At 47.7% G+C, this 14,291-nt stretch overlaps 1 protein-coding gene across 1 annotated transcript in view; it reads right to left on the bottom strand.

Moving 5' to 3' along the window:
- Positions 1–10,880, bottom strand: part of LOC117887601 (E3 ubiquitin-protein ligase TRIM39-like) — a 48,878-nt gene extending 37,998 nt beyond the window's left edge. The window contains exons 1-5 of the mRNA XM_034790249.1: positions 10,447–10,880; positions 4,357–4,452; positions 1,766–1,996; positions 1,378–1,400; positions 1,176–1,276 (exon numbers count right to left, since the gene is read on the bottom strand). Coding sequence (XP_034646140.1) covers positions 1,176–1,276; positions 1,378–1,400; positions 1,766–1,996; positions 4,357–4,452; positions 10,447–10,869 — 874 coding nt within the window. The 5' untranslated portion in view covers positions 10,870–10,880. The remainder of the gene's footprint in view (positions 1–1,175; positions 1,277–1,377; positions 1,401–1,765; positions 1,997–4,356; positions 4,453–10,446) is intronic.
- Between the last annotated feature and the right edge of the window lie 3,411 nt (positions 10,881–14,291).

A 14,291-nucleotide genomic window follows, 5' to 3' on the forward strand; every position in this document is an offset into this window, starting at 1 on the left:
TCTTTTTTGCATTTAAGATCAGCAAGGATTTCACTGTTAAGCCAATCTGGTCGCCTGCCATATTTACTATTCTTTCTACACATTGGGATTGTTTGTTCCTGCAACCTCAATAAGGATTCTTTAAAATACAGCCAGCTCTCCTGGACTCCTTTCCCCCTCATGGTTTTCTCCCTGGGGATCCTGCCCATCACTTCCCTGAGGGAGTCAAAGTCTGCTTTACTGACTTATATGACCAGCTGTAGTTAAAAGTCTCAGGGCTGGACAATTAAGCCAGGGTGGCTCCTTCCTGGACCACTCTGTGGGATCTAGGGTTCCCCTCGGGCCAGGGGAAAGGAGAGGGGACAGGCAGGATTGGCCCTTGGCTCAGGCTACCTGGCACTGGCCTCACATCCTGTCTCCAAGGGTGGGCAGGGGCTTCCAGGAGAGAGGTGTGGCAGCAGCCAGCTGGTGCTGCAGGCAGGAATCTCAGCCTGTTTCCTCCAGTACTGCAGGCAGCTACAACAAGCCGCTGCTCATTCTTTCTGGGAGTGCCAGGCCTGGAACAATGCCCCCAGCTGTTCCTTCTCCCCCACCCCTGACAGCCACTTATATGGCACGTGTTGGTGACTATGAGATGTCTTGTCAGTGATGAATACGGCAACCCTCCTGGTTTTTATAGGAGGCAGTGCTGGCCAGCGGTCAGGGTAATGGACCAAAAGACCTTAGTTCTGTTCCTGACTCTGGTCTGACCTTCAGCATGTCTCTATGCCTCAGTTCCAGCTCTGTAACATTGGGAGAATTACACCTTCCCTCTTTGTAAAGCACTTTGGGAGATGTGGCTGAATAACTCCATATAAGAGCCACATATTATCCCCTTTTATAACAATATGTACTGCTGACAGCTCACAGCCCCTTGGGACTGAGCAGTGATGGGATCTTCACCAGGAGTGGGTATATTTACTTCACAGGCTTTTTCAATGTTAAATTATCAAAAGCAGAGTCCCTGAATGTAGCTGTCCCCTTTTCCATGGGGGGGGGGAAGAGATGGCAGTATTAATAGAGTCTTTTTAGTACCTTTGCCTGGAAGAGCCCAGACAAATCTGGCACATGGATTTAAGAATGGAAGAAACCTGGGTGCTTTTCAGGTTGCAGATAGGAAAAGCTAGAGAGCCCCTGCTGCATTAGTGCTAACTTACCTGTGAATTCCCGCAGCATTTCCATCATGCCAGGGACTCTGTACACATCCTTCAGTTCAGCAGCAATGAGCTCTGGTTCCTGCAGTCTCACCTGCTCACTCCTAAGGAGAACACAGTCCCGTTATCACTCAGATGCTCAGCACAGGTACCATTGCAATAGGCTTGATATAAAAGTGATGGTGAATTGAAGATGGAATCTCACCTGGCCAGTGTGCCCTTTACATCCTAACAGGAGAGAAAGTAAATAAGAAAGTGTTAGTGCTGTACAGTTCAGCTGTTCCATGTTCACAGAACGTCTGGTTAATTTTCTTGGTTTCATGCAGCTCTACAGAAAGGATAACACCCGCAGATCTGAGTCACATTAAGATTTGTTTTAACAAACTAGGTAATAATAGCTGAATGGTGTATAATAGCAATGACACTGATGCACAACTCTAGCCTCAGATAGTGAAATGCTGTGTAAATCTGTGGTGGTAGATAAATAATAATGAATCAGTAAAAAAAATAACAAGCATATTGGAGGGTACATTCTTTGCCTGTTTTCATGGCTGTGGAAAAGCCAAATTAAAGAGGAATTTGGTATCACTCACCTTCAGCAGCTCAGCAGCTGGTTTCTGACACTTCTCCTCTATCTCTGTGAACAGCTTCTTCAGAGAGGAGCTTTGCTGGGAGAGTTTAACTATATTTTTATTTAGCCTCTGCAGAGTCTCCTCCTCCTCCTCCTCCAGTCTTTGGAGAAAGTGTTTCTTTTTTTCATTCATCAACAGTTGTAGTTTCTCAAATTCCGACAAGATTTGCTGTCTCTGACACTTTACTGTTTCCTTGAGTTAAGAAAAAACAAAACACAAAAAACCTTCCCAACAAACTCCATCAATCTCAGCAGAATTATTAAGTGTATAAGGCCATGTTGTATGAAGTATATGAGATTTGAACAAATGTTCATAGATTTATAGATCAAGACTAGAAGGGTCAATAGTGATCATCTAGTCCGACCCCTGCATAGCACAGGCCCACCATACCTGAGTCCAGTCCCCTGCTCCAATCACTCTTTCCTTATTTACCCACAGGGGAATAGCTTCAACAGCAAAGGTTCAGGGACCCCCATGTAAGGTGACCAGACAGCAAATGTGAAAAATCAGGATAGGGGTGGGGGGGTAATAGGAGCCTATATAAGAAAAAGACCCAAACATCGGGACTTTCCCTATAAAATCAGGACATCTGGTCACCCTATCCCCATGTCAGAATATCCCACACCACCGTGCCTAGAGAACTCATGTGAAAAGTGTCAGATGCCTACTCAAATCCCTTATACCCCCTCAGGGGGAGTGGGGACTTGACTTAGGGTCTCTTGCAGTCTGGGTGAGTACCTTAACCACTGGACTGTGAGTTATGAAGGACCGCCTCCTCCCTCTGGCCATTTTGTGTGAGCTCACCAAGGGATGCAACTGAGTAGGTGAGCTCTGAGCTCAGGTCCTGCAGGGAGGTGGGTGCCATTCTCTCCCCAGTTTGTGGATTGCACTGAGGCTTAGGGGCTCCCCTGGCATGGGGTTGGAGGGCACAGGCAGGCAGAAACACTGGTGCCCAGGGAACTTTCACTGCAAAAACTTGGGTGCTTTTTCTGGTGACCTGCCCCAAGTCTCAAACCTTTAGAACATAATTTTCAGTGTATGACATAGCTCCTTGCATGTTCTTCCTGCATCCATTTCACAATAATTACACAAATCAGCATGACAGAGGCTTTCATTGAAATGGTTGAGACTGATGAAGCCCTGTAACAGGGTGCTGTCCACGAGGTCCTGAGCCAGGCCCCTGTTAGCCCAGCTCCAATTAAGAAGTATTAATTGGGGTTGTCTGGGTATGCCACGCCTAATTGGTGGAACAGAAGCACCTGCGGGCTTGTTAGCCAGGGGGCTCCTATTACCCCCCCACCCCCTGTCCCGATTTTTTACACTTGCTGTTTGGTCACCCTAGGCAGGAAGGAAGTGAAGGGGCAGAGGGGCATGCACACACGCACGCACTCACCCAAAGGGAGGAGCCACAGGCTGTGCATCCCTGCTGGCTGGAGAAGCTAGCTGTCCCCAGGTTGCTGGTTTACAACTGTCTGTAAACAGAAGGTGGTGGGAGCTGACACTGTTAATAAAAGAAGCACTGGTGATTGCACTTGGAGGAGGTCTCTGACTGATTTGTGCATGGGCAAGGGCAGGCCTCATTACAAGCCCCCATCAGAATCCTATAGCCCAGAACATAGAGCAGTTTCCCCAAGAGGTGGCTGATCACTGTTCAAATCCCTCTTCATCATCATGGTGAGGGTGAAATTGAACCTGCCTCTTCTACATCTGAAGTGAGTGCTCTAAACACTGGGCTAAAGGAGGTTCTTCTGCTCCTGCCCCCAAATGGCATAGGTCCTTAATCCTAAAAGAGTGTTTGAAGCTGAGAATCCCAAGCAGAGCTACGTGCCACTCTCCAGACTGGATTTAGGCACTGAAACCCCCTGAGGGGGGAAGGGCTTAAGCCACATCCCTCTGTTCAGCATGCCCCATTGCCTAGCATGCTGACTTCTGCAGATCCCATTCTAAGGCCCCTACCTCTCCCCATTCATTGTAGTGGTGCCTGGGCACCTAACTCAAGCTTTGTGGATTGCAGTGATTTTCTAGGCCTGGTGACTGTCAGCCTTGCCACAACTCCAGTCCTCTGGGAATCCAGTCCTAAGAAATAGATACAGGAAACCCAGAGTTATGGTCTTGATTCTGCAAATGCCTCTGTGTGGACCCCCTGTGAAGCCACTGGTCTGCACAGGCATGCAGCATTCCACCTGTGTGGAGCAGTTTTCACTATCATGGCTTAAGATTGCACTTCCACAACAAACCACAGAATCACCCTCAAGTAACAACTGCATCCTTAGCTCTGCCCCCAGTGGAGACAATAAAACCCAAGCTCGTACTAGGGATAAAACAAACAACAAAACTCAGCCTTTCGTTGCACTAGATTGTCCTCAGGAAATGCAAGACTTCCATTAAGAAAGAGATTGAAAATACTGGGACCACTTAGCTTGCAAGATTCATTTGTTTGTTTTAATGCTAAGCTAAGGTTTATAATTCTCTTTATCAAAGATTCACTCTATTGTACATTCTTTAAAATACCTAAGTGAAATGAGAGATTAAACCAAACTGCAGAAACTTACTTTCCAGTTCTGTGGTTTATTCCGCTCTCTGGATTCCAGCTTTGAAATCTCCTCCATCGTTTTCTTCAGAAGCTCAATGTCTTTTTGGAGTTTCACCTGTGGGGAAAATGTTGCCTAATAAATTCTACTGCAGTGAGCCAGAGCTCTGAGGATTCTTCACCCATGGGTGGCAGGGGGTTTTGTGGCCAAGCCCAGGCCAGAAGTGAACGGACCTGGTTTCTGTCCCCAGCCCTGCCACAGACAGAGCTGATTTGAGTGACCCTGGAGCTTTCTGCAGAGCTGTTGTATTTGGTCCCCAAATAGTAAGGTTCAAGATTCAGCAGCGTGCCTTTTCTTCCCACCTACCCCAAACCTACCCCATTGCTGGCCCAGGGGGAGTGGCAGATGATGGGGTAGGATCTGAGACTAAAATAGGACAAGAACACATTAAGAATTACTTAAACAAATTAAATGTCTTCAAGTCAGCAGGTCCTGATGAAATATGTCCTAGAATACTGAATGGACTGGCTAAAGAGATCTCTGTCCCATTAGCTATTATCTTTGAGAACTCATGGAGGGGCAAATATAGTACCTATCTATAAAAAGGGGAACCCAGGGAATTATCTACCAGTCAGTTAAACTTTGGAACCCAGAAGGATAGTGGAGCAAATAATCAAACAATCAATTTGCACAAACCTAGAAGATAATAAGGTAATAAGTAACAGACCACGTAAAAAAAAAAAAAAAAAACTAATATTCTTCTTTGATAGGGTAACCGGCCTTGTAGATAGAGGGAAGCAGTAGATGTGATATATCTTGACTTTTGTAAGGCTTTTGATATTGTCCCACATGACTGTCGTCAGATGTTGGCTGTGTGTGTATTCTCTCTGCATGCTGCACTGGCTCTGGCCAGTGCAGCAGACTCAGATTGAAATGCCCTATAACCACTAGAAGCAAAGGCACTTGGTCAGGTTTATTGCTGATGAAGCACGGTATTAGTGCCCTATATGTGCTACAAGTACACTTAATACATGTATGCCTGTGACAATGGATGCAGCTCAGTCAGTGGCAGGACTTTCCACTGCCCCCTAGACTGGCCAAAGACACTCCCTCTGAGACTCTATTTTATACACTGATACAAATAAATTACATATTGCCCCTCTGACATGTTCAGTTACTACCCTCTGATGTGGTTACCACTCTTTAGCTTGTACATGTTTGTTCAATCAAAACATCTCTATCCCTCACACTGTCATCCTGACCTTATCTTTAAGAGAGGTCAACTTGTTTCTGTTTCCTTTTGGGGGGAGGTGTTTGTACCATACTTGGTATTAGGGTGTTCTAGTACCACCCTTCTGGAATGTGTTTATGTGAGTGTCCTGTACCTAGTGCTTCTTAGGAATGTGTATGTTTTTGCAATAACATCCCCTGTTCTTGCCAGATTCTGTGAATCCACAAGCAGGCAGAGCCTGACTTCTGCTCACATCCTGACTTTTACTATCTTTACTTTATATCCGCAAAGCTTGACAACTACTTTAGTTCAGGCCTCTGATCCAAGGCCTCATGTCTCAGGTGCTCCTTCTATTAAAATGACCTCATTAAAAACTAGAGAAATATAGCCTAGATGAACCTACTATAAGATTGATGCACAACTGGTTGGAAAACCACTATTCTAAGAGTAAAAAAAAACGAGGAGTCCTTGTGGCACCTTAGAGATTAACAAATTTATTTGGGCATAAGCTTTCGTGGGCTAGAACCCACTTCATCAGATGAATGAAGTAAAAGATACAGGAGCATGTATAAATACATGAAAGGATGTGGGTTGCTTTACTAAGTGTTGAGTCAGTCTAATGAGATAAATCAATTAACAGCAGGATACCAAGGGAGGAGAAATAACTTTTGAAGTGGTACGAGAGTGGCCCATTACAGACAGTTGACAAGAAGGTGTGAGTAACAGTAGGAAGAAATTAGTATTGGGGAAATTAAGTTTAGGTTTTGTAACGACTCCCAGTCTTTATTCAGGCCTAATCTGATGGTATCTAGTTTGCAAATTAATTCCAGTTCTGCAGCTTCACGTTGGAGTCTGTTTTTGAAGTTTTTTTGTTGAAGAATTGCCACTTTGAGGTCTGTTATTGAGTGACCAGAGAGATTGAAGTGTTCTCCTACTGGTTTTTGAATGTTATGATTCCTGATGTCAGATTTGTGTCCATTTATTCTTTTGTGTAGAGACCGTCCAGTTGTAGTTATCAATGGTTCGAAGTCGAGTTGAAAGGGCATATCCAGTAGAGTCTCTCAGGGATCTGTCCTGAGTCCAATTCTATTCAATATCTTCATAAATGATTTGGATAATGGCATAGAGGTATACTTATAGAGTTCGAGGGTGATACCAAGCTGGGAAGGGTTGCACGCCCTTTGGAGGACAGGATTAGAATAAAAAAAATCTTGAAAAGCTGGAGAAATGATCTGAATTAAATTCAGTAAGGACAAATGCAAAGTACTACACTTGTGAAGGAATATTCAAGTGTTCAAATTCAAAATGGGAAATGACTGCCTAGGAAGGAGTACTGCAGAAAAAAATCTAGGGCAGGGGTGGGCAAACTTTTTAGCCTGAGGGCCACATTTGGGTATAGAAATTGTATGGCAGGCCATGAATGCTCACAAAATTGGGGATTGCGGGTGAGGGCCAGAAATGAGGAATTCAGGCTGTGGGAGGGGGCTCTGGACTGGAGCAGAGGGTTGGGGTGCAGGGAGGAGGGAGAGGTCTCCGACTGGGGGTATGGGCTCTGGGATGGGGCTGAGGATGATGGCTTTGGGGTTCAGGACAGTGCTCTGGGCTGGGACTGAGGTGTTTGGAGGGTGGTAGGGAGATCATGGCTGGGGCAGGGGGCTGGGGCATGGGGGATTTGAGGGCTGCAGCTGGAGGTGCAGGCTCTGGGGTGGGAATGAGGAGTTTGCAGTGCAGGAGGGTGCTCTGGGCTGGGATTGAGGGGTTCTGAGGGTGGGTCAGAGCTGGGGTGGGACAGGGGGTTGGGACATGGGGGGGGTCAGGGGTGCAGGCTCCAAGCAGCACTTACTGGAAGCAGCAGCATCCCCCCCCCCCAGCTCCTACGCAGAAGCACGGTGCCAGGAGACTCTGCATGCTGCCCCATCCACAGCCACTGCTCCTGCAGCTCCCATTGGCCATGGTCCCCAGCCAATGGGAGCTGTGGGGAGTGATGCTGCGTGTGGAGCCCCCTGGTCCTGGCTGCCCCTACCCATAAAAGCTGGAGGGGGGGACATGCCACTACTTGTGGGAGCTGCGCAGAAAGCCCCTGACCCCGTTTGCCAGCTGGAGCACAGAGTGGGGCAAGCCCCTGACCCCACTACTCAGTGGGAGCTTGACAGCTGGATTAAAGTGTCCAATGGCCGGATGTGGCCCGCGGGCCATAGTTTGCCCACCCTTGATCTAGGGGTTACATTGGATCACAATGTAAATATGAGTCAACAACATCATAGTGTTGCAAAAAAAGTGAACGTAATTCTGGGATGTATTAGCAGGAGTGTTGTAAGCAAGACATGAGAAGTAATTCTTCCACTGTACTCTGCACTTAAAAGGTCTTAACTGGAGTACTGTGTACAATTCTGGGCACCACACTTTGGGAAAGATGTTGACAAATTGGAGAAAGTCCAGAGCAGAACAACAAAAATGATTAAAGGTCTAGAAAACATGATCTATGAGGGAAGATTGAAAGAATTGGGTTTGTTTAGTATGGAAAAGAGAAGACTGAGGGGTGACATGATAACAGTCTTCAAAAACGTAAAAGGGTATTTTAAACAGGAGGGGGGATAAATGGTTCTCCTTAACCACTGAGGATAGAACGAGAAGTAATGGACTTAAATTGCAGCAAGGGAGGTTTTGGTTAGACATTAAGAAAAACTTCCTAAGTATAAGGATAGTTAAGCATGGGCACAAATTGCCTGGGAAGGTTGTGGAATCTCCATCACTGGAGGCTTTTAAGAGCAGGTTAGACTGGGCCAGCCTTAGTGAAAATTGCACCCTGGGTGAATTTGTATTTTGGTGCCCCTGGCCCCCGCTGCCTGCCCCAGTCCCCTCCATTCCCCCAGACCCCCGCTGCCTCTCCTGGCTCCGAACACATCCCCCCATCCATCCCCACATCACTCCTGGCCCCAGCTGCCTCTTCACCCATTGCTCCTGACACCAGCTGCCTCCTCACCTCCCCCACAGTACCCCTGGCTCCTCTCCATCCCCCCATTGCCCTTGGCCCCTGCTGCCTCCTCACCCATCCCCCATCATTCCTGACCCGTGCTGCCATCCCACCCTCCTCCCATCCCATCTGCTCCCTACTGCCTTCCCATGATCCTCTCCCCCCATTGCCCCCAGACCCCACTGCCTACCCCCCATTTGCCCTGAGCTCCCTTCTGCAGCCTCATACCCCATGCCCACCTAGCTCCTTGCCTCTTGACCACAGCACCCCCCCAACCACGGTGCCCTGGGCAGTCTCCTACATCATCCACACATAGGGCTAGCCCTGAGTTTAGACAAACATCTGTCAGGGATGTTTGAGATAATACTTAATCCTGACTCAGGGGACTAGACCTCTTGAGGCCCCTTCCAATCCTATATTGCTATGATTCTATATACTCAGCATTGGGGTTTGTGGAAGGGACTCAGGGAGACATGTTTACATGAAGAGAAACCTGTTCAGTGCCCAGCAGGATCTATAAAGGGGGAGACACCCCAACTCTTCAGGAAACTGAAGTCATCACCTCAGAGCTCTCAGTTAGCATGAGGCACTTTGTGCCCCAGCACTCAGCACTGTAGTGTGAGCATCACCAGGGCTGGCTCTAGGATTTTTGCCGCCTCAAGCAGAAACAATTTTGGCCGCCCCTCCCCCCCCCCTTTTTTCTTTCCCCCCCCCCCGGCCCCGCCTCGGCTCCACCCCTTTCCCAAATCCCCAGCTCTGCCTCCTCCCCGCAGGCTCTCAAGCCTAGGAGGGAGGGGGAGAAGCAGCGCGCGCGCCGTGGCCACTCGGAGTCTCCCCCTCCCTCCCAGGCTCTCAAACCTGGGAGGGAGCAGGAGCAGCGGCGTGCAAATCAGCAGTTTCGTATGCCGCAGCCGTTCGGGATCTCCCCCTCCCTCCCAGGTTTGAGAGCCTGGGAGGGAGGGCGAGCAGCGATGCGCGAGCGGCAGCAGCGGAGGTGAGCTAGGGCGGCCGGGGCACATTTTTAGGGGCGGCAGGGGCGGCATTCTGGCACCGGCCATGCCACCCCTAAAAATGTGCCACCCCAAGCACCAGCTTGTTTTGCTGGTGCCTAGAGCCGGCCCTGAGCATCACACTAGCTTTTCAATGTGGTTCAGCTGATTTGCCAGCTAAATCTGAACCAACTCTGGGCAAACTCCTCATGTGGATCTTGAGCAACTTACATAGGACCTGCCAGTGTTTAATTTGTAACGAAAGACATGATGGGGCTCAAGAAATTATGTGCCGGGGCTGAAGCAATTTTTTTTACATTCATAACTGACATGGCAAGCCCAGAGGTGCCAGGGCTAAGAGCTGCCAAACCCAGAGGTGCCAGGGCTCAGCCTCAGCAAGCCCTGGCACAGATTAAGCACTGGGGTCTGCTCCCCTTAAACCGAATGGTAAAATTCCCTCTGCCTTCAATTAAGGCAGGATTGGACCCATCACCCCCACAATGCCTCAGATTCCGCATATGTGAAGCAAGGCTAAGAACTCCCTTCCTGCAGGGCAGGGCCCTGCAGCTAGACCCACTGGTGTCTGTGCAGGTCTGTAAGCCCGGATGGGAAACAGCTTGCTGTGCGCAAGTACACAGTATTATCACTTCTTAATGTCTTATAAAAGCAAATGACCTTCGGGGAGTGAAAAGAGACGTCAGAATCTGTATAGATGCCCTGCACAGGCTGGGGGTGCTGCCCTGCAGATTTTCAAATCAGAGACGTACTAATCAGTACAATGGGTACTGGCCCTACTGAAGTCAGTGGGAGTTTTCCACTGTGTTTAGAAGACCTCTACCCAGATGGTGCTAATATCCATGTACTTTTGAAATTAAACTTCTCCTGCAGTGATTTATCTTTTCCTGAATGTTTCCTACCTTGTAATCCTGAGCAGCCTCCTCGATGGGTACCAGAGTGTGAGATCTGTGTTGCTGGGTTTTGTCACAAACCACACAAATCACCTCATCATCATCTTCACAGAACAGCTTTAGTGTATCCTTGTGCTGCCTGCAGACTATCTGCTTTTTCAGGTTTTCAGGTCTTATCCCTAATTGTTGGATATTTTCCACCATGCTGGCAAGCTGCCAGTTGGTCTTGCATTTCTCTTTCCTGAATTTTTTCCTGCACTGTGGACAGAAAACTCCCTCTTCTTCAATTTCCCACTTGTCATAGTATTCTGTGATACAAAATCGGCAGAAGTTGTGTCCACAGTCTATGCTTACTGGATCGTTGAAAAAATCCAGACAGATGGGACAGACCACTTCTTCCAGTAATTTCTTGAGAGGGTGGGCAAAGGCCATGGCTATGGGAATGTAAGTGTTTCAGTGATCAGTTTCATTTGCTCTGTGCGATATTTTCTCTATGAAAAATGGGCGTACACCATTGCCACATTGTCCAATCTGTGCAAACTAAGAGGGAGGTGGAGGAAAGAGCCAGATAACCATCAAGGAAGAAAGGACAAGAAAGGAAGGGGTCTGGGGGGTTAGAAACAGATAGTAGCCTCTTCATACTTAGGGTTGTAACTTAATTTCTCTTTAAAGCTGAATTTTTCATCCTCTCTAAAATCTACCCCCCGCCCCCAAATTAGATCAGTCCATTGGTAGGTAAGTTCAGGGGCAGAGCTCTGTAGACAAGTTGATCAAGATATTCCTGAGATAGAGCACTCTAGAATATGAGTTGCTTTCCAAAGTTTCCAGAATTCTTTTAATGCTTTTTTTTTTTTGGACAGCTAGGAAAATGGGGGACAGGGTGAGACACATAAACTATACATGACTGGACTCCCCTTGTTGAGATCTAGTCACAGCCAAAAACCGGGTTAACATTGGAAATAACTTATGAGATCCCTGTTTTCATACTGCAGAGTGGTGTTAAAATGCAGTCCATTCTGGTCAGCCCAGAGCCCCACCACCTTGCTGTCATTAGATGTTTGCCTGCCTGTGTGTTCCCGCTGTGTGCTGTCCCAGCTCTGTGCAGATAGCTGGCTCAGCAGACCTCAGTCGAACTGTCCAATAACCATAGACTCAGTTCATAGTGAAGGCATTTGGTCAGGTTTATTGTCAACGAAGCATGGTCCTAATGTACTGGTTCAATGGCTACAGGTACACTAACACGTGTGTGCCCACTGCAATGGGCTAGCTCAGTTAATGGCGGGACTTTCCATTATCCCTGAGGCCAGCCAAAGACACTCTCTCTGATATCTTTTTATACACCAATGCAAACATATTACATATTGCCTTTCTGATGTCTCTGGGTACCACCCTCTGACGTATCTAGGTGCCATCCATTGCCTTGTACCTGTTGGTTTGATCAAAACATCTCTATCCATCATGCTGTCCTCCTGACCTTATCTTCAGGATGGGTCAGCATGTTCCTGTTATCTTTGGGGGATATGTTGGTATCGAGGTGTTCTGGTACCATCCTTCTGGAATGTGTTTGCGTGAGTGCTTTCTGCCTAGAAATTCTTAGGTATGTGTGTTTTTGCAATATCAGCCTGTTCTTGCCAGATTCTGTGAGCAGGTTATGCCTCTTGCTCACACCTTGACTTGATTCCAGAAGAAAGATGTCTCCTATCTCAGCCTTGAGATCCACCAGGGGATCTTCCTCCTTCTCTTCCCACTATCCACAGACAGCACCAATTTCTCCCTGTCAAAGTAAAGCTTCATGATAGTGACATGATACGCTTGGTGACTATGAGCCTGACTGGATGGTTACACCACATAGTTCACTTCTTTAAGCTGTTTGATGACCTTAAAGGGACTGTCCCAGGCATCCCCACATTCGGACGAGAACCATCACCTCAATATCTCCCCTGCATTTCCTGTGAATCTTTTATACAATTTTTTGCTGGGAAAGTTTGTATTCTACTTGCCAGTTTGGTTTCTTTCTTTTTCCTTATTAAACTCTTCCAAAATTAATGAAAGAATAAATAATAATAAGGGCCCAGAGACCACGGTGATGGCTGCAGTATAAGAACATGAATAGAACTGAAGGGATTACCACTGTTGTGGTAACACCTGCTGGAGGGGTTGTAGCTGGAGGAACTCTCTCTGGGGAATCTTCTTTCCCATAGCTCTGTCAGTGGGTGCGGGGTTGCTCTCCCACAGACTGACCCAGAGACTTGCCCCCAAACTGACAGGTGATCAGACGACCATGTGTGGAGGCCCCAATCCCCAGGCAGTCCCCATGTCCACTCCTTGGAAACACAACTCCCAGGGAGCAGCACTAGCAGGGAGTCCTCTGTGATCACAGCTTCCCCTGGGGGAACACCATAAAGGGGAATCCCCACTATAAATGGGGGTGCAGGAGGGGTGCAGAAAATATCATACAGCCCCAGGCAATTTTGTGTTTTCCAAGGAATCTCCATCAGGCCGAGAGCGGGATGATGGGTGTCCCAAGCTCAATCCACTATCAGAGCAAACTGCAGGGTCCAGCTCTGCACAGCAGCTTCCCACACTTCCCTGAAATCCCACTGATTCCTCTCACCATCTGCTGCAGGACCCATGGAGCACACTTGGGGAGGGGGGCACAGTGGTATCAGTGCCACAGATACCTCTGAACCCTGTTCACATGGGAGCAGAGAGACCCTGGTGCAGAGATTTCCTGTGAGAGCAGGTCTGGGAAGCGGGACATGATTCACCTCCATATTTGGTAACTTTTCTTTGTACCAGTTTGTGCTGAAAGGCTCCTTGTCTCTGTAGGGAGGAGTTGTTGTAACCTTCAGACATTACAGCAATAAATAATATGGTAATGCCATAAAATGTTCCCTTATCAGGGCAAAGGTTGGTTGATGGAAAGGGGCACATTAACTTTCTGGATCTTGGGCAGTTTTATTCTTAATGAGGGAAGGAAGAAAAGTTAGAAAACCTCATCTAAAATTGAACAATGTAATAATAGTAAAGTGACCATCTTTGTTCTATTCCTGCTTGTGTCTGGGAAATTCTATGTCCACCTGCATTTCTGAAGTGCCCAGCAACGCAGGATCCAGGTACTCATGAAACCTGTCTCCTTAAAGGCCCTTCATATTCATCACTTAACATTTAACAGCTTCTAAGCTGTCAGGAAGGGGAAACTCTTCTGAGCTGTGGCTTTGGAAACGCCAGCAGATGCTGCTGAAATGCCCAGTAATAGTTTGGTATGAATGGCTAGATCCTGCACCCCTGAAATCGATGGGATCTTTGCCTTTAACTCCAGTGGGGGCAGGATCAAGCCCTATTCCTGCAATCCTTGCATGCTCAGAACATCCACTGAGCTCAATGGAAATGTAGAAAGCACCAGGACTGCAGGATGGGAACTGTGAATACACTCAGCGTTTGATCCTAGAGCTTGTGTCATCCCAGCCCATCTTTCCAGGGCTCACTCTTGTTTAAAGTGAGAGCACTGCTCTCCCCAATGCAAAGTATGTGTTCAATACACTTGCCACTGGTTTTACAAAACCATCACTGATTGAATCCTCCCCCCTGTAAATGCAGAGTTAATTAATAACCCTCCCCTTGCTGGGCTGGATTGTTTGGAGAAACTCCTGTACTCTCACTACTGCAGAGTCAGATGTTTTGAGCCCAGCCCCCCAGATAGGAGAGCAATGGCTCTGGGTGATCTGAGGGGAGCAGCAGAGCTGGGGGTACAGAGGGTCTGGGCAGCTGAGGGGCTATTGGATGGTAGGAGGAGTATGGGGTCACTGCAGGTGCTCTGAGAGAGATGGAGGCTGTGGGGTGGGGAAGGATTG

This window comes from Trachemys scripta, chromosome 14 (assembly GCF_013100865.1).
Source record: "Trachemys scripta elegans isolate TJP31775 chromosome 14, CAS_Tse_1.0, whole genome shotgun sequence".
Lineage (NCBI taxonomy): Eukaryota > Metazoa > Chordata > Testudines > Emydidae > Trachemys > Trachemys scripta.